At 35.4% G+C, this 25,392-nt stretch overlaps 1 protein-coding gene across 1 annotated transcript; it reads left to right on the top strand.

Moving 5' to 3' along the window:
• The first annotated feature begins 271 nt into the window (after positions 1-271).
• Positions 272-16,996, top strand: LOC122006249. The gene is made up of 16 exons (XM_042561676.1): positions 272-799; positions 882-961; positions 1,731-2,715; positions 2,813-3,111; positions 3,215-3,281; positions 3,371-3,433; positions 4,843-4,906; positions 5,014-5,107; positions 5,178-5,261; positions 5,338-5,427; positions 5,509-5,536; positions 15,390-15,899; positions 15,973-16,034; positions 16,116-16,225; positions 16,295-16,382; positions 16,455-16,996. Exons 1-16 carry the CDS (start codon positions 367-369, stop codon positions 16,698-16,700), a joined length of 3,303 nt encoding a protein of 1,100 aa, XP_042417610.1. The 5' UTR covers positions 272-366; the 3' UTR covers positions 16,701-16,996.
• Positions 16,997-25,392: the final 8,396 nt, after the last annotated feature.

Below are 25,392 nucleotides of genomic sequence, written 5' to 3' on the forward strand. Positions count from 1 at the left end.
ATGAAAAAAATATATTAAAGGCACACAAGGGATATTCATAAAATCTGATTTTATTTCCAGTGATAATTTTGAATAATTTGTATTTAAAATTTCTTTAACCAAAGGATCAATCAACCTGGATATCAATTTTCCGTTAGTTCATGACGTGTCAAGGGTTTAGAAGTTGAATGAATCGTGTTCTCTTGTGCATTTTCGTGGGCGGGAATTCGTGTCACGTGATCGCTCAAATTTCAGTACATCCAGCTTTCCCGCTTCCTTTTCTCCCAAAATAAAGCGAAACAGATCATATGCGGAAACCCTAGCCTTAAAGCCAGTCGGGACTGCCGGAGATCGAAATCGTACTACGGGAATTCCCTTTGCTCCACCATGGTGGCTCCTCCCTGGCCGGACTACAACTACGCGTCATCCACGGCCCTCGTCGAGCGGGCATGGCACCTCCTCACCGTTCTTTTACGGCTCGGCCGCCCCGCCCCCGCTGCGGAGCTTGCATCCAGATGTGTCCTCGAGGTGGGCGCGGACTTCGTCGAGATCCTCTGCGGTATCCCCGGGTCACCTCTGATGCTAACGGATGACGGCTTCGTCATCCCCTCGGACGTTACCATGGCGGCTTTCCTGCAGTTTTTGTCGACCGGCATTGCTCCATTGGTTCCTAGATTTCCGTTCACGGTTACAGCTCAGGTGAGAGCGTCCGGTGAGGTATTTATGATGTATACGAGGAAGAGGAAGTTGCAACTTTTGGAGGATGACCGGGTTGAGACGCCAAAAGCCAAGAGGAGATTACTATTGCCTGATGGAGGATGTATGTTAATTAGCAGTTCGTTTTATTGTAGAATGGTCTTTTCTTTTAGCCATCATCAGTGAAATTTCATTTTTGACTGTAGATCTGAAAGAATTTGGAGGAAACAAGGAACACTTTAATCAGCTTTGTGTCGTGCAAAATTCCGGAAAAGCTACTGCAAAGGTATTATTTTGATTTTTTTAGTTCTGAATATGCCCGTAGGCAATTTCGCTCCACCAATCACTTCAATTAATTTGTTTGACACAAAGCATCCTATTTGAATTATGATACTGAGTTTTGAAGTTGAAATGCCCATACTAGTTGGCCAATGTTTTTACCCAACTTTTGCTTATTTGTCTACCAGATCTTTGATATAAAAGGAATCAATGATTCAGCTATCAGTATTACAACAGTTGCATATGATCTTTATCTGGCTGCCACTTAAGTAAGGCACCTGATGCATGGAGAGTGGGCACTAGAAATTTCATTTTAGTAAAATCATTTAAGTTTTGTGGTTTTCCATGAGATGTTATTAGTGTCACTTCCATTCTGTGACTTAGAATTCTATATGGAAGCCAGAAAACTGTCATTAATACCTAGGTTGTAAAACAGGAAATTCAACTATATTAACATTAATAGCTCTTCATTCACAACTACTTTTTGATTGTACTTGTTGAGATAATCCTTGTATTTTTATTTTCCCTTTATTTTGGTTGTCTTAGACTTACTAGATTATCAACAAAGTGACAAATTTTCATTCTATACTTTTTTATTGATTTAAGTCGAATTGTATTTCAGAAAATGGGTTCAGATGATTGCTAATCATGCACAAAGTTGTTTCCTCATCCTGCAATCTTAGTTTAACTTTATATTAGCTTGGTCTCATTTTAAGCTTAATAATCCTGTTAGTTTATTTACTTATCCAATCATCATTTATATTCATCCTTTCCAGGCATTGCAGATAAATCATATAGTTCCTGGTATTCCTAACAATGGTACTTTCTCAGTTGGCTCATATTTGTATGAAAACCTCTCGAAGGTCAATAACTACATGTCTTCTTTGCCTGTGCAAATTGACTCTGCAAAGACTGCTAGTGCAAAAATGCTCTTCAATAAAATACAACCATTGCCTCTATTTAAGATTACCTCAGATTTCCAGATCAATAAGAAAATTTTTGATGATATTAGAGGTAATGCCAATCTTCACAATGTTAGTATCTCTAATGGAACTGTACGTAATCAACAAGATATAGCAATGGATACGCAGAATTATGTCAAAAACAAACCTGCTAAATTTGAGGATGAAACAGACGCTCTTCTAGTGAGATGCTCTCAATCAACTGCTGAGTTTCCCCATACTGTCAAGTTGGATTTAAATGACTTGAAGGATCTTGGAGGACAAATAAATCATGATGATCAAAATTTCAATGGTCAAACATTAGAGAAATTACACGAAGTAACAACTACTAAAGGAATCTTTTGCCAATCAGAAGCAGGAACTAGCCCCTCACAAATACAACCATTGCCTCTATTTAAGTTTACCTCAGATTTCCAGATCAATAAGAAAAACTTTGATGATATTAGAGGTAATGCCAATCTTCACAATGTTAGTATCTCTAATGGAACTGTATGTAATCAACGAGATATAGCAATGGATACACAGAATTATGTCAAAAACAAACCTGCTAAATTTGAGGATGAAACAGATGCTCTTTTAGTGAGATGCTCTCAATCAACTGCTGAGTTTCCCCAAACTATCAAGTTGGATTTAAATGACTTGAAGGATCTTGGAGGACAAATAAATCATGATGATCAAAATTTCAATGGTCAAACATTAGAGAAATTACACGAAGCAACAACTACTAAAGGAATCTTTTGCCAATCAGAAGCAGGAACTAGCCCCTCACAGAAAAATCCTGAGGGTTTTGTTCCTCCAGGTATTTCTCTTCAAATAACATAATTTCCACTCATTTAGTTTAGTAGTTATTTTAATTATTTTACAATCATAATGATTTGATATTTCCATGACCACAGAGCAGATAGATAACGTATTGAAACCTTTTGTGGCATGCCAATCAGCCGGCCATCAAGCTGTGCATAATTATGGGAGAAAATCCATGAAATCATATGCTATGGGAACATCAAACTTATGTGGAGAATTTTGTCACTCTACTTCACCAATGTATTATCAACGAGATAGAACATCCATAAAAGATAGTCAGGAAAGTAGGTTTTTAAATTGTTCTGTCAAGAAGCAGAAAATGAAGAAAGTTTCCAATACTAATATTGTTGCTAAATATAAGAATGAGGATCCAGTACCCAAGACTTCTAAAGTAAGTTTAATTTGTATTACTGTCTATAGTTTAGTATGTGTGTTCAAATCAAAGTTTCTGGAGTGATGTGGGCTACAATATTAAGTTTTAAATTTGTCTGTAGAGCCACTTGGATTCCAAGTTGCAGCCGAAATTGGAATCTTTCATCATAGAGGAAGAAGAAGGTTCAGGTAGAGAATGAAAATCAATTTGTCATTTTCCACATTACATCATCTATTATTTCGTGTTCTCCTTACCACTTGTAACCCATGCATTGCAGGTGGATATGGTACTGTGTACAGGGCTCGAAGGAAAAATGACGGAAAAATATTTGCTGTTAAATGTATGATTATCTTATCCTATCCTTCATAATCACTTTGTTTTAAAAGATCATGAAGTTTTTAGTCCAATTAAACCTTAATCATAGATATTCCACCCTTCAACTTTACTATCATAGAATAGATAGTTGTGTTAGTTTTTACTCTTACCTATTAAACATCAGCCAGTTTGCACTCCAATGATTGAACCAATCAATATTGTCCTACTTGTTACATGACGTTCCATTTGGTAATTACATTTTTAGTTGAGCAAGAAATAAAGGAAATCCTCACTACTCACTGTAGCTTCTGTCCAAGAATCAGTCTGTCATGTACCTAGAAGATCTATTATCTATTTCTCTTATTTTTGAAGCACTCATTACTCAGTAGTTTTATTAGTTAGAGGCATCAACTATCATGGAGAAATGAAGTCAATTTCCTTGTATTTGTGATTCATTGTTTTTTTTAACATTTTATTTTTCTGCAAGGTGAATGTATTAAGGGTGAGTTAGTATGAAACTTTATTATCCAAACACCTGTTTCTTTTAAATTGTAAACATGTAGCTCAAGAATGAAGAATAATATCTTATATATTTGTTGAAAATCATGGATTTTGTCGAGCTTATTATAGCTTGACTAGTCATGTTGGTAATGTTTACAAAACTTGTCTATTTCACTATTTTTGCCATATGCTAGTTTGCCAAATCTTTTAGTTGCTTAGAATAATAGATCACTCTCCTGGTGATCTAGGTAGTTTTGTTTCTGGAATTTTCTTAGCTTTAATATAAGAATTTTGGTTCTGCAATTCTAATCATTCACAGGTCAAAATTATGTTATATCATTTCTATGTTAATAATTGTTTAGTCATCTATTAACATGAAACACAACACATACATTATTTGACACATTTGTTTAACGTGTGGCATTGCATGATTAACTCATTCATCTATATTATGAAATAACTTAGTTTGCATTTTTATACTTTAAACACATTGAAAATGAGCTGTAGTTTTGTGCATGAATAACATTCTTTCAGTTTGATTTCTATACTATTTTACTTATTTAAAAGTATCTGGATCTGTGACTGGCAAGAAATGATATGGTGAAACTTATTCCAGATTTATGAGTAAATGTTTCATAATCCTAAACAGCATCACAGTTAAAATTTTAATTTATAACAATGCAGACTTTTGCCATCTTAAAATGTGTTCAATTCAAGAATACAGACAATGTAAGCTTAATTCCATGTTTGGTCATTGCTTAACTGGCTTGTGTCATGTCCACATTTTCAGTCTTACTGCAGACCTAAAAAATTGTTATAAATTAATTTGCAATTGTAACATTTTTGTTTATTGTCAATTATTTTTACTGTCATGCACAAATTTATTTGGATCTGTTAGATGACAATTCATAAGATTGACATTTGCTTGAACAGGTCCCCATGCCAATGCTCATTTGCAACATGTCCACAATGAAATGAGGATGCTGGCACGATTTGGGTAAGAATTAAGAAGACTTTCTGCTTTTTAAATATCTTGTCTTTGTCTATTGATTTCTGCTTTTGCATCTGTTTTGCACATCTTATTTTTGAACTAATACTCTTCAGCGGAAGGAACTTTGTCATAAAATACGAAGGCTCATTCAAAAGTGGCAATTCAGATTGTTTTGTTCTAGAACATGTTGAGCATGACAGGCCAGAGGTGATTTTAGATTGTTCTCAAATTTCCATGAGATTATATGCATCCACTAATTTTTTTAAATACTATTTAGGTCTTGAAAAAGGACATAACTATATTTGAACTCCAGTGGTATGGTTATTGTATGTTTAGAGCCCTTGTAAGCTTGCATAAACAGGTAACAAAACACACCTAAATTTACATTGATGGACTCTTGCATTTGCATTCTATGTTAACTGGAGTTATTTTTTCAGGGAATTGTCCATCGGGATGTTAAACCAGGAAATTTTCTCTTCTCCCGTCAGCATAATAAGGGATATCTTATAGACTTTAACTTAGCCAATGTTAGTTATTTCACCATTAATTATTTCTTGCCATGACGAATATAATAAGTTGTAACTAAACTCCATTTCTTGCTGACGCAGGATCTACACCAAAAACTCTTCAAAAATAGTAAGTCTGATCTGTGTTAAAAAATCTATATACTTTTTAGTATATTTTAAGCTTCCATTTTGATAGCATAATCCAATATCATGTTTATGTGGTCATATATATTAGAAAACACGAAAACCAACACTTTATTACTGCTAAGAGCATGGTAAAGTAAGTTAATGTATTCATTCTGTCGCCACAAAAATATTCCAATAAAATGATCCCTCAATCAAATGTTTATGAACTCTAACTTATGTATTGAAATTGCAATGAAGGTTAACATGCTTATGGCAATTAATGAAGGATTGAGCTTTAGTCTTATTTGCAAAACCATCAATGATAGTTGATAACCGTGTGTTGTATCACGATTTCAAATTCAATTTAATTATTGAACTTCTCTACGCTAATGTATCATAGGGATGAATCGGGTCGTCTCCCAATAAATGTAACAACAGATGATTGTTCTTAGGATTATGTTATTTGAGGGATTTTGGGTTTTGAATATTGAGATTAGGGGGGGGGGGGGGGGGTTGTGTTTGGAATTCTAAGACTACTAAATGAAAAACAATGCAAGTACTAAAAACCTAATCTAACTAAACTAAGATTGTGGCAATTGAATTAACGAAAGCATAACATAAAATAAAATATTCCTAATCTAACCTAATCTAATTGCAATTTAAATTAATGACAAGAACTTAAAGCATTAAGCAAAATTAGTATGCAAGTGATTAAAGGAATTAAAATACATTACCAAAGGTAAACAAAATGTGAGGGACATTTAAACAAACACTTGACATACATACAAACTAAGCTAAGCTAAGACTAGGGTAAAGTGGAGATCTCTCCCTCCGATGGTGGATGTGGATTCTGATGATGAAGGGAAAATGCCTCTCCTAATCCAGACCAGTGCTCGTCAATGTGGATGAATCCTTTTTTTCTAATTTGAAGAAGAATGATGATGTCGATGGAGTGGTGGCGATGAACGGATTACACTTCGTAATCCCGAAGGGGGTAGAGAATTTAAACTCTCCCTGGAATGTTGTCGGAGATGGAGTGGATCCTCTTCCTCTCTAATCTGAGAAGGAGAGGTGGAGATGGACTCCCTTCCTCTAATCAGAGAAAGAGAGATAATGTTTGTGATGTAATGGATGCGGATCGCCGGAGGTTTCTCGGATGTGGAGCGGACTCTCCTTTCTAATTCGAGAAGGAGAAGTGGAGATGGATTCCCTTCCTCCTAATCTGGAGGAAGGGAGGTGGAGATGGTGGTTAAGGTTGATGGAGGATGAAGGAGGGTTGCTGGAGAGATTCCCCTAGGTTGAACCAACTTTTCCTTTTATACCAACCCTTGAACCAGCCCAAAACGCGAACCAATGTTCATGGATGCAACCTAGCAAAACCTGGCATGGGCGTGCCTGTAGGCACGCCTTGGTCGTGCCAAGCTCTGTACATTTGTGGCACGATCGTGCCACAAGCTATTCACTTCGAAATCTTGTTGATCAAATGTGGCAGTAAAGAACAAAGCTTGGTCGTGTCAAGGGGCACGATTCTTGCATTGAAGCTCTAAACAATTCAATGCTCGTAAAACATGATAAGTGTTGGGTCTTTCGGGCCGCAAAAACCGTTTTTTCGCGTCGCGGAAACCCCGAAACCCCCACCACCGGATCCGTGCGAAGAATAAAATTTCGAAAAACCTACGAGTACGAGTTTACAAACTCTAGATCTACATTAGAGTGCGAGTTTTACCCTTGATGCGTGCCTTTCGCAAATCCCGCTCGTCCAAAGGGTGCCGGATCTCAAGATTGTCAAAGTAGACAACCCTTTAGAAGTATCCACACGAACAAATCGATGGAGGGAGAACCTTAGAGTGTGCTAGCACTCCAAGAAGGTCTCGGCAATGGAGAGGAGAGGGAGAGAGGAATTGGAGCAAGGAAGAAGATGATGGAATAATGCCTTGAATGAAAAATGAATTCCATTCATTCACAAAAAAGTGGCCGGCCACTATCTTGTAACTCCTCTCATTTAATGTGGCCATTAAAATGAGGAGGAGATTTGTAACCTCCATGAGGTGGCACACACATGTTCTAAACATGATGATGTGTAACACCATTATTGGCCACTTAATGCCAACTCATAAATGAGGTGGCAAATAGTCAAGTCAAACTTGACTCTTCCTCTTCCTCTCAAGTCAAGTCAAACTTGATTTAATATCTCTCATGGTTGATCTAATCCAACTATTTAATTCAAGTCAATTTAATATAATGAATCTAATTCATTTAATTAAATTGATTCAATGAGTCATAATCTAAATTAGACTCATTGAACACATGAATCAATTTGAGTCCAACTCAATTAGCCCAATTAGGATTACTCTTAATCCAATTTGATTCATCACATGAATCTAATCCTCTTGGTTCATCATATGAACCTAATCTCCATCTAATTGTCTTTAGTGTGTGACCCTATAGGTTCTTGTAACGTTGGCAATGCCCCTAAACCCATTTAGGAGCATAAGTAATGAGCAGTATCTAGCAACACATCATTACTATTCAAGTTACAAGAATGTTGAGATCCAACATCACCTTGTGACTACTAATTGTGACTCCTCACAATATATGACAAGTGTCCTTCTATCCTAGACATCTAGATTGATCAATGTGAGGCATAGACCGTGTCATCCTCTGACCAATCTAAATCTTGAACTCCAAGTAGACTCACTCGATCAAATGAGCTCAATATCTCATATTGACTCATTTGGGCATGGCCATGCACTTAGTGGTCTCACTCTATCAAGAATATCGATATTTCTCCCGTCATATAGGAGGGATAGATCCCATCTACATCACTCACATCCCTCTGCATAATTCGTTACATACCCAGTAATCGCCTTTATAGTCCACCCAGTTACGGGTGACGTTTGACGAAACCAAAGTACATAACTCCTTATGTAGGGATCCATGGTGACTTCAGGTCTAAGGACTAGTAGTCATACTAATAGCCACATGAGAAAGTATATGACACTCATATAACGATCCATGATACTTTCTCATGGCGGGTCATTCAGTATACATTCTCCAATGCATACCCATGTGTCAACTTGATATCTCCATATCCATGACTTGTGAGATCAAGTCATCGAGTTGACCTACATGCTAGTCTTATTGCATTAACATTGTCCTTGAATGTTAATACTCGACTAGGAATGATTAAGAGTAGTGTTCCCTATATCATCTCATTATCGATTCAACCAATCGATTGATATAGGTAAGAACCTTCTACTCAAGGACGCTATTATACTTAGTTTATTTGGCACCAATACAAGTAAGCATAATAACCAAAAATCAAATGCCTTTATTTATATATGAATATGATACAACAAGTCCATAATACAATCATCAAATGATTGGCTCTAGGACTCTAACTAACAATAAGTAATGTGAACAAACAATACAAGTGGATTAAAACATCGAGAAATGAATCAAAATAATGTGTCAAATAGTTGGTTATCAATAGTCATTTGTTTGTAGTTAAATGGTTCAGAGTTTCGTTATACCTTGACAATTAATGCTAAAAAAACTGATACCTATGAGAACAAATCTCAGTCATATTTGTTTTAAGGTTAAGTTGTCATTAAAAAGTGATTTTAGGTCCCTTTACCACTTGGGTACCTTGATATGTAAAATGGTGTGTTAAAAGGTTTCCAAAAACAATCCATCATATCAAAGCCCATATGAGATGGAAAATATTATTGCTTACTTTTGGGTCAATGTGGGTAGGAGTTGTTCATAGATTATATTTTTAGGTAAGCAGCAACTTGGAATGTTCAGAACACTTTTGGGGAAGGAATTAATATTAACATATGTGCTGATTTGGAGAAATAATAAACATAAATTGCTTACAGGAAAAAAAATATGTTGGAGAGAATAGAGAAATATGTATAAAATTTCAAAATTTAGTTAAATCTAAAAACAATGCAGTATAGTTATGTTGAATATTTTGTTAATATTTCTTCACTAGACTATGAGTTTTTTATTTTTATTTTTGAATTGTTATTGCTCAATCTTTATCATGCTATACTAGTTAATTCGGCAACCCAATCTAGAAATTCGTTTAGCACTAACCAACCATCCAAACTAGGGTCTTGATCTTTGGTCAAGCAAGTAGTGTTGTCTCATGTTTAGGCCTAGGTATTAGAAAAAATGATTTTTGTCTTTTAAAGTAGAATAGATCACAATGTTGTTTAGTTAATGTCATGGGATGAGGTAAGATGAATGTTCTATTGTCTTAAGATCCTTATACTAACTTGTAGATCATGCTAGGAGCATATTTCTTAATTTGTTCTAGGTCATCCATTCTAGATCTAAGTGTCTTAAGTTTGCTTTCTAGTAATTCACACCTACTATCTGCATCTCTAGTTGTAGAGTTTCTTATCATAGTTGATGTGGAGGTTTGATAAGTAATAAAGATTATAAATTAAGAAACATAGTAAATTAAGAAAACAAGTAGCAAAGTAAGCAAAGAAAGATGATGATTTTTTTAAAGCAAGGATTGATGGTATTAGAAAATGGAAATGCTCTAAAATTAATTAAACTAACTAAATTTAGCAAAATAATTTCAATGATGAATGAGGATATCGAGTTGATGTGAGTCTTTTTCCTATAAAGTTTACACCATATATTTTCAAAAAAGCAGAGTATCATGGTAAAAATCTTTTCCTTGTGCGAGAATCCAAAAAGGAAGTTTTTTTTTTAAATTTATTTTGTGTTACTTTCTATAGCATAATAACTTTTTTAATATTTGGATTTATTTGGATTAGGAATTTGAAATGAAGATAGGTTTTTACAACTTTGGAAGAGGATGCGATACAACTAGAGAAGGGAGATTTTTAGCTCTTGATGACATAAAGCTAGGGATTGTGTCTAGGGTATTACATAAATGTGATACAATATCACGAGGTTGTTGTTAGAGCAAGAGTTGCTGTTAGAGTAGGATGTCTAGGCTATAAGATGTTATTTAAGGTTGTAGTGAGGAACACCAATGCTGAGTAGTTGTGGTGGCTGGTGATGCAGTAGTTTGTTGTCAAGGATTACAGTTAATGCTTACAATGATGAAGTGGAGTTTAATGATTGCTTGTGAAGGTGAAAAAATGGAGTCAAATGGATTGTGATCAACAATTTCTAAGAGCAATTGATTGGGTGTTATAGTTGTTGGTTGGGGAATCAAATAGAATGTCTTCTTTAGGTCAATAATAGTACACAAATGCTACTAAGAGGAGCAACTCTTTGATGGAGGTGTTGCCTTGCGTTAGGTTGCATGGGATATGGTCGGTGGGAGGTGTTTGATGGTTGTGTTCGATTGTGGCATCGGTCAGTGGGCGGATGAAATTGTTGGCAATGTGCGTTAGGTTGTAGAGGGGGTGCAAATTGATTCTATGAGGACTAGAGGGAAGAAAAAAAGGCATAGTATTATAATGAAGTAGATTTTTTGCTTTGGAAAAATCTCACAAAAAAATATTATTATCTCAAAAGTCAATATTATATAAGACAATATTATTTGTAAAATGATCCCAAAAACTAAGTAAAATAGTTATTCTAATTTAAAAATAACAAACTATAAATTTAAAAAAACAATCATTAGACAACTCAAAAATAGAATTTGAATTTTAAATTATTATGTTATTATCATTTTATGATTTTTAATACTTATTTAAGAAAAAGATCAATGATGAAAACCTTTAAGAATTTAAATTAATGTAAAGTATAAAATTTTACTAGAGTAGATGAATTATGTGCTAAATAAAAAATGATGCTAAGTGTAATGCGTAGATGAAGGTTTGGAGAATATTACTCAATGTGATAAAAATAATTCCATTATTTGAGTAATACTAATTATATAATTTTGTATAAAGTTTAATGAAGGGACATGATTCATATAGTTGACCTAAGTAGTTAAGCAAATATGATCAATGATGATAAGAAATTGCATTTTTATTTTAAGATAAATAGATAAGTAAAATTTAAGAATGATAATATATATGTTTTCTCAAAGATAGAATAAAGAAAGTGTTGGTGTAATAATGCTCTTAAGTGGTTGATTTAGTATTAATATGCGTCAAGTGTGTAGGGACTTGATAAAGTGCAAATGTAGCTTGCAAAACTTGTGACTTGATGAGGATGAGTTGTTATGGATGATTTAACACAGTTAAGTTTGTTGAATTATGATTGATGATTCAAAGGTTCGTAATGAGGTGGATTTGAAGGTAATTGACAAAGGATGACTTGAAGCATCCGAGGGAATGTAAATTCCTAATGAAGTGGATTCTAAGGTGAGGAGCATATAGCAGTTGTTTGTTTGACTGCTTGTAATGAGGTGAACTTGTAGGTGGTTGGTTAGAGAAGGATGACTCGGAGAATCTAAAGGAGCATAAATTCCTTGAGAGGCATACTTTACATTAACTTGTTAGGAGGCGGATTTTGTTAGTGAACATGTTAATGCAATCATGCTCTTAATGATTGGAATTGATTGTAAGTTTGATGTTTTGACAAAGAATTTAAGTTAGAATTTCTATGTATTTGCTATGTGTATGAAGTTGTGCACGTGGTTGATAGACATATGGAGATGACTTTGTGTGACCAAGGTTGATGAAGACTTGATGGTTTAAGGTTCACAAGAGATTAGAGAAGAATGATATTTAGATATCTAAAGGACCTTAAGACGAGGAGCATAATAGTGCGCAATTGAGTAAGAGGAGGCAAACTACGTAGGTGAAACTTGAATGATGACATGTGGAGCTAGCTAATGGCTCGGTAAATTTGAGGGATGAGTATTTGATAGGAGATGCTGTTGTGGTAAATGAGTTGCATGGTACAAATTTTAATTGAGTTGAGAATTGAGAGACTTGTATCGGAGTAAGGCTAAAAGAATGAGATATTCACGAACAAACTTGATGTTTGATTTGATAAAGCTTGTTTTTGTTTGTTTGATAATAAAAAAATAAAATAAATAAGCTTAACACTTGTAAGTGATGTGCTATTTTTGCAATTGCACGATTATCGTCAAGTAATAAAATATTATCCTCTGGACCGTAAAGTCAAGTATCAATCCAAACATAAGGTAGGCTATTTAAAAGAATCAAAATCGAGAGAAATTGTTGTGAAAGCAAACGAATTCAAAAAGTAGAGTGAGAAGTTGTGAGAAAATCGGATTTAAAGGCAATTCTAGAATTTCTAATTCACCATGATGATTGTCGACACTCTAATTGTAATTCTCTTTTTTTATCTCAGTGTTTGATATGCTTGAAGGTGGTTAAACCCAAGGTAACTGATATCTCCTCTCGAATAATACTAGTGTATCTATTCAAATGTGATCCCTTACTTTCGTGGTAGTCATACTAGAGCGACCACTTTCTCAGGGAGGCTCTTGTCACATGCCACACGACCCTCTAGACTTTTATCCCTTACTTTGTGACACCGAATTGGGGTAAACTTTTTACGCTATGTGATAATCAATGGTACCCTCGAGAAGTTTTGGACTATTTTTGTGTACAAACCCTCAAGTTTGAAATTTATAAGTTGGAGAATTAGGTTTACCTCTTAGTCATTCCTCTTTTCCATGCGATATGTTAACGCATGTTAGCACTGTTAACATGTATGCATACACATCATGCGATAAAAGAGAAAATTAATAAAACACAAGTGTCTACTCTACATCGGGTTATTTCCTAATTTTAGAATTAAGGAAACTACTTCATGGAGATGGAGATACAAACTAAAAATAGAATTAAGCATACTACAACTCATATGAAAGAGAGAAGAGTAAGAAAGCTCAGTCGTAGATGTTAATGTCGTTTTCGGAAGATCTTCTTGACTCCTTGGTGGATGGAATCCTTGTGGAGTTGTGGTTCCTTGGAAGACGACTCTCTCCTAGGGTTCCCTGTCACGGGGAAACTCTTGATAGGGAAGGGGAGATCCCTTGATCTTTGATGCCTTGAATTGGTGCCACTTGGTTGCTTTTATAGATCAAAAAATTACCAAATCATAACAAAGTTTTATTATTTTCCATAGGGTTGCCGCCAGTCAACCCTGGCTTGCCACGATCATGGTGGCAAACACGACTTGGCTCTGGTGGGCTCTGGACGCTTTCTCGCCAACGAATAGAGGGGAATACGACCATGGTGGCTAACATTGTTGGGTCGTGTTCCTTGCTGGATGTTTTGAGAGATGCTCCGATGTTGGTTTTGCCTTCAAGGGTGATGTATGATCGTGTTAGGAGACATGGCCAAATTGTGCATCATGTTGGAATATGTGCTTCCAAGGCTTTTCGTCTCAAATGAGCTCGAATTTTACGTCTTGTCAATGAAACACACAAAGAATAGTTCTCCAAACTAAAATGATAATTTTTTTTTTTTTGCAAAAGCTAGGAAACAATGCAAAACATGCTCATGTAATACAGCATAGGCATGTTAGATAATATTAAAAACATATGCATAAATCACACACATCAATGAGCTTGATTCTTTAGTTTCATAAATAATTTATGAATAAACTTATTTATTAACTTGTTTAAAATTTAATTGTATTTTTTTAATTCAAATATAAATATATAAATTTTTATAATCTTAAATTATTTATAATGTGTTAAAAATAAAAAATAATATATTTTTCATTTATTAGATAAACATTTAACCTAATTTATAAGAATAAAAACATTGCTAGTTGAGCTCGATAAGAAGCTCAAGTTCAGCTTGATAAGAAATAAATAAGATTGAACACAATTAAGCTTTACTCAACTCGTTTACACTCATGCCTGAGAGAGTAGTTTTCTATTTAGACAAATACTCGGCCATTAAGATGGTCATAATCAATTGATGATTGAGTCAACCAAGTAGTCGACTTAAGTGGGTCAACTAGTGAATGTAATATTTTCTTTATTTGTTATTGAGTTGATTTCGATAGTTGAGCAATGATGTATTCTAATTGACTCATTATGGTACAATCGATCAAGTAGTCAACTCAAGCTAATTAGCTATCGAATAGAATATTTCTGTTTGTTGCTGAATTGACTATCTTGAGTTGACTAGATAGTCAATTGATCTAGAATAAATCTGATGATAACTTCTAGTTGACTGATAACATAGCAGAGACATTGGAGATAGTCATTGATCTGATGAGAAGACTCTAATACCATGTAGAATTTATAAGAAGAAAATATTGCACTATCCTTGTGAGATAATTATTACATATGTAGGTTTGTAGATTCATGATATGATAACTTTTCTTTTAAAAAATTGAGGCTAGGCCTATACTAATAACTATATTAATCTACTTTAACATTTTTCAGTCATATAAGATCTAGTTCACTAGACTAATAAACCTATTAATCTACTACTACCTTTAACACTTTTCTAGAGCTTAATGAAGGGATTAGATTTACGTGGTCGATGTCACATAGCTGAGACAAAGACAAAATTAATTAATTAATGATGATGATATCTTTGTTTTCAATTACTGAACAATTTTAATTGAATTTTTGACTCACCATCTTCATATTATGCTAGGGATACTAACTAGTTAGTATAATAAATAATATTTCAATAAATTGTCTTCTGGATTTATTCGATGACGAATTGAGAGGGAAGGCTATCTTACCTTCAGGCAATGCCCGGACACCTGAATTACCTAAAAAAAAAGAAACAATATTTCAAATACCATAATCTTGCAATTTAGCTTGTTGGATCCTCAAGTCAACTTTGATGATTATCAAAAATTTGCTTGGAGCTGAGAATATTGTCTTATTGTTTTTTTTACTATGTACAATAGTTTAGAACACTATCATCTAATTAAGCGTTAACACTATTTTTTCTGCTGATTGATAATAGGTAAAACAGAGATTGGTTGTAACATAAAATTAGATCCAGTGTCACAAAATTTGAAATCCTCTTCACCAAAACAACCAAAGAGAGTAACGAAGGAGGGAATTTTGGTCAAAGGAACTGAGGAAGTTGATGACTTGAAATCCCATCCATCAAGAAGCTCGAGGAAGAAAACTGAGAGAAATCCAGTGGCCAAAATTGACAACAAAAATAGATGTTGCAATCAAGCTGCTGATATTTCTGGTGTAACTTCAGCAAGAGATCCAACTAGTACAAAAACACCGGTTGATAAATTGAAGCAACCTATTCCTTGTAAAGGGAGGAAGGAATTGATTAACTTTTTGCACGAGGCAATGCAAACTCCTGATCACAAGGGATCAACAGCTCCTGCTTCTCAGAGGAAAAGGGTGGCTGCTCCTTTGGGTAAAGTGGAGAGAAGGCTACTAACTGTAACACCAATGCCGTTGCATTTTGATGGAAATGCTGTTGCTGGTGCTGGCATGCTTGATCCTAAAAGTAAGTCTTTAACATCGATAAGCAAAGCACTTGTATATTTATTTAAATGATACTGAATTTCTGATGTTCTTAGAAAATGGAAAGCACAAGAGAGAGGGTCCTTGCGTTGGAACCAAGGGCTTTCGAGCTCCAGAGGTTAAGCTTCACTTGCGTGCTAATAATCTTGTAATCCATTTTGTTATAGTATATGCTCATCTCATAATTATGTTAAAACAGGTTTTACTCAAGTCAATTCACCAAGGCTGCAAAGTGGATGTCTGGTCTGCCGGTGTTACATTACTTTACTTAATGATGGGAAAGACGCCCTTTGGTGGTGATCCAGAGCAGTGAGTTCTACAAATTAGTGCTATTTGTCTTTAGCTGTTACTTATGTTGGCCTTATCATTAAACTCCAGGAACATTAAAGATATTGCAAAATTGAGGGGGAGTGAGGATTTATGGGAAGTGGCTAAACTTCACAACACTGAGTCTTCTTTTCCTCAGGTTTCATCAGCTAACCATTTAATTCAATCGAGCATGAAACAAGCTCTCTAAGTAACAATGTGCATATTGCAGGAATTGTATGATGCTAGATCGTTGCGATCCTTGGAATTAAAAGAGTGGTGTATTCTAAACACCAGGAGACCAGAGTTTATCGAGGCAATTCCAGATTCGCTGTTTGATCTGGTGAACAAGTGTTTGACAATAAATCCTAGGTGCAGGATCGCTGCTGATGAAGCTCTGGGACATGAGTTCTTTGCTCCCTGTCATGAAAGCCTACGAAGGCAACGAATGCTGCGAATGGAGGCTGCGCAGCCCTAGAATATCGTACAAGCCATCTTTTGGAATTAGCCAAAACTTTTTTTCGCAGCGTTCCTGTCTGGCTCGCAATTAAAAAATGTATAGTCTAAAAGGTTTAAACCCAACCCCTTTCCCTTGCCTGTTGGCCGTGACCATTACATATCATGTAGTAGGGTTTCTACAGTGTGGATGATGGAGAACTAATTATCCAAAATGTAGTTGTTGTGTTTAATTATCATTCCCTATATGTAATATTTTTTTGGGTTAAGAACCCACTAAATAATCATGCAAATCCTTCCCCTAGTTTATTAAATCAATATTTACTGTATTATATCAGTAACTATTGTATTGCCAAATGGAGATGGTAAAGTGAATTTGGGTTTATAATGAAAGCTGTTAGGTATCATAGCCACATTGTTATGATTATTTTATTGCCAAAATGGAAATGGCAAAATGAACTTGTTAGGTATCATTGTTTGCCTATTTCTTGTGTGCCCGACAAGAAATTTGTTAGGTATTATTTTATTCCCAATAAGTATTTGAATTTATTTTTTTTTTATTATAAACTAATAAAACTCAAATACACAAATGAATACTTGTGCTATTATTAACATCATCTTTAAGCTGTGCGACAAAATAATGAATTAGGCCATCTAATTATCTTAATGCTTCATTGTTAATAATGGGCTTTGCAATGAATTTTAAATTTGTCATAAATTTTACGACGAATTTTATATTTATTGTAAGAGTTATGATGAATTTTGAATTCGTCATAAAAGTTATGATGAATTTTGAATTCGTCGTATATTTACGATAAATCATGCAATGTAAATTTTTTATTGCTAATTAGCGATGATTTTTAATTTTTCACTAATTTTGTTGTATATTTACCATGATTTTTTTTATTGCTAAATTTATATATATATTTTTTATAGTGAATTGACTCCAAAACTAATTGAAGTACTCATGTATATACATGCACCAACTACTCCAACCCATTCCATGAGGATAGTATAATATTACACATAATATACCCTAACTATCCCTATAGCCTGCCCTCAAGTTACAACAAGAAAATTAAATTACGACGTTAATTTATAACGATCGTTAAATAGCTCATTAATAATACACTCGGTTTTACAATATTATAACAACTACTATTTGATCGTTACAATAATTGTAGCCGCCGGTGTTTGACTGCCATAACATTGTTACAACAATTGTAGCCGCCACTATTTGACTGCTATAATAGTGGTTAGCAACTAATTAATAACACGTCATTGTTAGAAATAAGATCACACGTATTTATAATATATTTTTAATCACACTAAAGCTGACATTCCTGAAAAATGATAAGAATGCTAAAGTGGTGAGGGTGAATAACATTTTGTAAAAGATGGTAGTTTAAAATGACCAGTAATGTAGCGGAATAAAAAGTGAATATAAGCACAAATATATGAATTTAACGTGAGTTACCACTCTAATACTCTGTTTATCAAATCCCATTTAGCCTCATTCCTAAGGGTGATCGATTTGATCCCACATGAAATTTTCATCGGCCACCGGGATAAATCGAAAAGTGCACGTGACAGTCAACTTAGAAGTCCAGAATCTTTGATTACGTCTCCCATTTGGAAAAAAATTCCTGCAAATATGCCGTACCTAGGGTTTGAACCGCGGGTACTTAGATGACAACTTGGATATCCTATCGTGATATTATAACCCCGAGGACTAATGCTCTGTTTATCTGAAGAGGTGGATGATGAATAAATGAAATAAATTTAGGGATATAGAAAGAGAATGGAAAGAGAAAAAATCTTTCTCTTATGATTATTTACCTTGATTAAGGAAGGTTGACATATACAGTGTAATTTTTTATAACTAAAAAAGTACATGTATTATTTTTTTAGATATATGACATAATTTTATGAGTTAAAAAGAGTACATGCGTTATTTTTTTATATATGATGTAATTTTACTGGCAAGATTCTAGAATGATCCACTTTCTCTGATTGGTTAATTTTGATGGACTCCACTTATTAAACAGGCGGAATCCATCAAAATCAGCCAATACATGTAGTGGACTATTATCTGGTCTATAAATTATAGACTAGAAGATCCGTCCTCATAATTTTGTGAATGAAAAGATGTACATATCTATATTTTTTTCATTCGTTGTTTTTTATTGATTTTGAGATGATTGATTTTAACTCTAAAATTTTCTATTGATGGATTAAGTTTTTTTTTTTCCTTTTAAAATTTTCATAAAGTAAGCGATGAAAACTTTTCACTATAATTTTTTTTAATTTTATTTTTAGCACTCTCACGTAAATAGAGCATAAGGGATACTATTCCATGACCTAGTGATTCGTTAAGTGATTCGATTCTCAAAATTCTCATTAAATTATTTCTTAGTCAGATATCTTTCAGGCGGAGGTACACAAAATATCTAAATAAACTATAGTAATAAAATACAAGTAAAGAAAATATAAGAACTAGACAGCTAAAAAATATATGAAAAAATATATCGAAATCGAAGAAGTGCACTTTTAGTAAGCTATCGATTGATAGGATAATTGTGTAATTGATGATTTAAGAGGTCACTATTGACCTCTATTTATACAACTATTCCATGAGCCAAAATCCTTTGTAGGATCTTATTTGTAGTTAGAGGAGACTAATAGTATAATTGAATTTAACATTCTTTTCGATCTATCAGAGTTAGTTTTGCATAATAGAATAATAAAAACAAAAATAAGAAATAAAGTCACAAGTTTTTTACTTGATTTATATCCCGAGGTGCAATGTCCAAAGTTTGTATTTACTGTGAGTCCATTAATTTTTTTCCCTTTCCCAAGGTAGAGAAATTTTTTTATAGATTTTGTAAGAACAGTCATAAATATAGAAAAAAGTAATAAAAAACACAAACAATAAAGACAAACTCATGATGAATCAGACTCCTTGAATGTCGTGATACTCCTCCTGACGCTTTTTGAACCACATGAGTAGAATTTTGGAGCAGTTTTGAGAACTAGAAAGAAGATGGATGCTTATAATCGATGATTGAAGAGACTGCCTCAACTGCCTCGACTCCCCTTTTTAGAGCTCGATCATCACTCCTCCCATTGTATGGAAGCTCCTCTGCTTGACTAGATCTCCACTGACTCAGTTGCATCTCGATCCTCTTCTGGCTAAGTCTTGACCTTCCAATCACCTAGAACACCCTTCGACCACTTGGAACTTGGTCAAGCCTCATCTGTTGACCGATCAACTCATCGCGATAAAACCTTCACTACCGGGTGATCGAACCAAGCTTCGGTGCTTGGATTAGACATGTGGTCCAGTCGACCAAACTAGTTTGGTTCATCAAACTTGGTTCGGTCTTCGTTACAACCTCTGATCAAGCCTCTGGTCGTCCAGTCCAACTTCTTGTATGCAAACAACATGCAAAATAACAGGCACAACCTAGTATTCAGTCTATCTAACCTAGTAGGTCTCCTTTTCCAAATGTTCGGCTACCAGTTGACTCACAGTGACTTTTACCGCCAAGTATTCATCTTCCAGTTGACTCTATTAGACTTAATTTAGTTCCTAACTAGGTCTTCTCCTATCTAGCTGGTGTTGCCAATTTGCATGTCACGTGGCACCCCAAATTAATAAAGATTAGGAACTCAACTAACTAAGAAAACACGTGTAGTAAGGAGTCCTAAGTCGTATTTTTACAAGGATAACTAGTGAGTGTGTGAATGCTTTAGAATTGATTCAAAATTGAATTCGTACATCAACTAGGTAGATTCAACACTTTCATTTAATCATATTCCTCATTCAATTTATCTAATTCGCAATAGTACACTAGTTAAATCAAGAATAAAATCAAAAGAAAGTTAATCTCATCTAAACATGTTCCACTTCATCTCAACCAAACATCACAATTAAGTATCATTGAAGCAAATTCCATAATCAACAATTTATCCGATCATACCCACAATTAACTTTTCATCACAGAGATTTACAATGAAAAGAACTCATAGATTCATTCAACACTCAAGCACGATCACAATTACAACTCATCCAATGAATTGAACAGGGGTTTTCCTAAAGCTATAACTTGAAACTAGCATGAACTTGTAGAAATTGGAATAGTAAATGCAAACTAGGAATCAAACATGCAATCTAACTATCATATCATAAGATTTGAGCAAGTGAATCAGAAATGAAAGGGAAACAAAACCTAAAAAATATTCAACATCCCAAATCCCAAATTCAACCTCTCCTCTCTGCTGGAACAAAGTTGTTCTCGGAAACCTCCCCTCAAACATCCAATGAACAATCAACCAAGCTTCCAACTATCACCAGGGAACGCTCACAGCTCCAAGAAACCTCCCTTGCAGCTCACACTCGTCTGGTAATCTCATGAGTCGAAGAACAGAGCAAAGATTCTGTGAATTGCAAAACTAATTTGATTGATCAGATCTACTTAGCTTAGTTGCGGAATGAAGATCGGAAAAGGGTCAGAAACTCCAAGAAACCTCCCTTGAAGCTCAGTTGAATTTGAAGATCGCTGATCAAGAAAAACTCCCTCAATCAGGAACGCGGCGATGAACAAAACCCAAGTCGCGGCTGAAAAACCTCCCTTTGCCACTCTCTGATCTCGAAAGATGAACGTCGGCAGCTTGAGATCGCAGTCGGTGAAGAACGCTGCTCTTGGATATGGAATTTTGGAATGGGACCTTGGTGTCGCGGAGGAGAAGAAGAAACAGTGAAATCGCGAAAACGCCGAGCCCCGGGAACACTGTAGCTTCTCAAGGTTTTTAAATCCTCCTCAAATCTGATCGGACAGTCCAGAGTGTTTCTGGGCTTGATCAACGGCTAGAACATATCATATCTGGATCAAAGCTTCTGGATCTTCATCAAGGGATAAGATCTACTCCTCATTAGGTTGGATGGGCCGGATCTTCAATGGATGACTCAGATCTACTTGATCTTGGATGAACAACCCATAATGCTCCAAAGCTTGATTAACTTGTTTAGCCCTAGATTTGGGCCCAAATGTGGTATGATCTAATCATGTTCATGCCCCTTTTGATACCTATAAAATAATAATCAAATATTAGCATCAAATACCATGATAATTGGCTAATTTATAATTAAGTCCAAAATCAAATGCGATTATGAAATGTGATGTAGATATGAGTTCAATCCATGAGAAAATCATTAAAAACTTGCATTATAAATCAAGATAATATAGCCAAATCATGGTTATCACTAGGCCACTAGGACTTTCATTGCCTAGTTACTAACCATGTCTCTACCGCTTAACCCCACTAAGACTTCCACTGTTTGGTTTCCAACCAGATTTTTCACTGCTTAGCCCTGCTAAGACTTCCACTACCTAATTCCTAACCAGAAGTTCCACTACTTAGTCCCGCTAAGACTTCCAACTAGTTGCCAAGTATCTAATTCTACTTGGACTTCTCACTCAATTCTAAGCTTCAAGTCAACCTTGACTTGCTTGGACTCTACATTCAACTCGATCAACCGTGATCAAGTTATTGGTCACCTTTGACCAAATTTCCTTAAACATATTGTTCAAACCAAATCATCAAAATCCTAGAAGTCGATTGCACCAACAACCTTTCTGACCTCCTCCACCTAAATTGTTATCTTTTGGTTGTTCAACAAGTTTTATCCCATTTTCTATCACCTAGAAGCTTACATGTCAGATTCCATTGGATAACTTTCCAAAAACTATTGATGACTTGGTCTTCAAGCTACTTGGAACCCTTTCGATCGTCCACACCTAAATCTGATTTGCCACATCAAAAATTTTCCTAACCGAACTAATAACTTAGAGTCTAGGTCGCTTGGAACATCTTTCGATCACTTGGATCCTCTTGATTTGCTTGGTGAACACGAGTTAGTTTCTTGCAATGCATCATTAGTCTACAATGCATATAGGAATAAGATTAACTCTGGGCATTTACCATTATCTACCTTGACTTCGAAACTTCGAGTGGTTTCTCCATCAGGTTTGTACCTAGCTAGGAGTCTACCCTTGTCCCAGAATGGAGAACTCGCTTTACCACTTTCTTTGTTAGAAGGTCTTTCTTTAAACTTACCTTACTTGGTTGCCTAGGATTTACTTTGCTTGGTGTTTGGTCTTGTTGACCAATCGAGATTTCTTTTGCTTGGTGTTTAGTCATCTTGACCCATTAGGGCTTCTTTTGCTTGGTATCTGATTACCTAATCTACTAAGATTCCTTCAGCTTAGTGTTGGTCTGTAGGATTGAGATGCGCTAGAGAGGGGGGGGGGCTGAATAGCGCTGATAGCTTTTTCACATTTTCGAAAAACACAAAATAAAACACAGCGGAGAAAGGAAGATAGCGGAAGTAAAACAATCGTTAACAAATATTGATTTTATTTGGTTCAGAGTCTGTGACGACTCCTACTCCAAGGCCCGCGATCGTTGATCGCTTTCGTTAGGCAGCCACTATAAGATTGAAAATCTTTACAGAAATTGAGTACAGAAATGAGTACAACAAATTTATAATTGATGTTATACCGACAACTTTAAGGATTTGTAGAGCTGTGCTTTCCATTGTCGGAGTCGCGTTGCAGAGTCACAGGATCATCTTTAGAGTAGTGCGCAGGAGAGTTAGCACGAAGAATGAGTGTATCTAGCCCTCTGGTCGAGCACTCCTATTATGGACTGTTGAAGGCGCCTTCAACCCCCTAGAGGGCACCTCCAGCTCGGATTTCTATCCTCAAATTCGCGGTATCGATAAGTTCCACTTTCTACAAACTTCATCCGTTTGAAGGCGCCTTCCATCCGGTATCCAAGGCGCCTTCAGGCGCTTTAAAGGTGCCTTCACACTTCTCTGTACGGGCCTTCGGCTAAGCCACCTGAGGCACCTCCAACTGCCCCGGAGGCGCCTTGAACATTGTTCATCCGAGCTTAAAATGTTCTTTTCACTCTCTGCAAGATACGTTAGTCCAAAATACCAAACATACCTATAAAAAAAGTTAACACAATAAAATATAAATAATAGAACTTCTTGACAGTCTCTGGACTGTCCGATGCTGACTTTTAGATTTCTCGAAAATCCTAGGTTGAACCGACGCTTACTGTTCCCTCAACGGGGAACGCGTCCTCACTTACTCCTCTAAGAAGAAATTACCTTTTGCCAGATCGGTCCTCCAGATCATCTAAACTTTTGCTCAGCGTTTGAGATATCAGGACTTCATGTTGAATGTCTGATCCCAACCTGTCCAGTCTTTCACCTGGTGCCCACCACCCCTAGGATTTTCACCTAGAGTCCTCGATTCTAGGATTTTGCTCAAAGTCCTCGACCTGCCAAGACTTCGCCCAATCCCCCGGACTAGGACTTCGTTGCTTAACCGCAGTTAGGACTTTCCACCTTCCTAATCATAGCTAGGACTTTCCTTTATCTAAGATCACTTAGGACTTTCCTACATACTTAGTCACACTTGTTAGATAACAAGGCAACTTAACTTTGAACCAATTTTCCATTATCAAAAAACATGTTCGATCGTTTGGTGCTCCTTATACCAACATGGTCATTTGACTCGCTAAAGTTTCCATATGATCTAATCGTACGCTAGAAGGGGGGGGGTGTGTGAATAGCATTTATAATTTTATTAGATGATAGATTGATTATTTCTAAACCAGAACACGAGTATGCCGTTGAAATTAAACTATCTTGGAACAAACAAAACAAACCCTAACATAATTAAGCAAAATAACAACAAATCATGAAATTACTTGAATAGATTTAGTATGCAAGATCAAGAGAATGCTAAATAGAATCTAGTATGTAAGATTAACTTAAAAATTAATTTTTATTTAAAATCTCCCCTTTCCATAAAGTCTCTGGAGGTGGATAAACCCTTTAAAAAGAATTTAAAAATTTAATACGATTAAATACAAAGTATGAATGACAACTAAAAAGATTTATGAGCTTTAGTTGCCAATTGGAATTGAAATTCGCAAGGGTAGTGCATCAATACAAGAGAACAAGAAGAGCAATTTTTGAAGAGAGTATCAAATTATTGAGGATCTGAGCAGGTGCTTCGAGCCTCTTTTTATAGTCGAAGTCAATGTTGACATGACACTATCCTGATTGACTCAAACCACTCTTGTCACTTGAATCTTGTTGACTTGGCTGTAAACATTACCCCGTCGATAACGGTTTTCATGGTCTCCAATCACCTGGTGATAACTAACAATTTGACATATTATTTTGTGCTTATACTTGACATTTTTAATCCTCTCGTTTGCTTAGAGTCTTATTTATATCATATTTCACGAGCAAAGATTATTTTGAGCCTCATTTTGATTTCTTGCTAAATGATGGCATTATTTCTAAATTGTAAGGGTATTTTGTCTTATAGGCAATCAGAGGAGAAGTTAACTTGCATTCCAGTAGACAACATGGCCTGATTGTGCCTCTGGCACGACCATGTCCTATGCTACAGTGATTGAAGAAGATAAAAAGGCTCCAAGCTCAATGAATCTGAGGCCCCTATGAACAAGGACCTTAGGAAGGTTTGTAGTCAATGCTCAAATCTAACTATAGTACACAATGCTGATTTTGCCACAGAACAGTGCACTAGACATTATGCACAATTTCAGGTGAGAAGGGAAGAAGGTTCCAAGCTCTATGGATCTAAGGCCCCTATGTACAAGGATTA

This window comes from Zingiber officinale, chromosome 7B (assembly GCF_018446385.1).
Source record: "Zingiber officinale cultivar Zhangliang chromosome 7B, Zo_v1.1, whole genome shotgun sequence".
In the NCBI taxonomy this organism is placed as follows: Eukaryota; Viridiplantae; Streptophyta; class Magnoliopsida; order Zingiberales; family Zingiberaceae; genus Zingiber; species Zingiber officinale.

Excerpts from the sequence above, each read along its gene's own strand:
- LOC122006249 (XM_042561676.1), top strand. The coding sequence starts at position 367 with ATGGTGGCTCCTCCCTGGCCGGACTACAACTACGCGTCATCCACGGCC. Across the intron at positions 5,262-5,337 it reads TTGTAAGCTTGCATAAACAG|GGAATTGTCCATCGGGATGT; the intron begins GTAACAAAACAC and ends TTATTTTTTCAG. Across the intron at positions 5,537-15,389 it reads CCAAAAACTCTTCAAAAATA|GTAAAACAGAGATTGGTTGT; the intron begins GTAAGTCTGATC and ends GATTGATAATAG.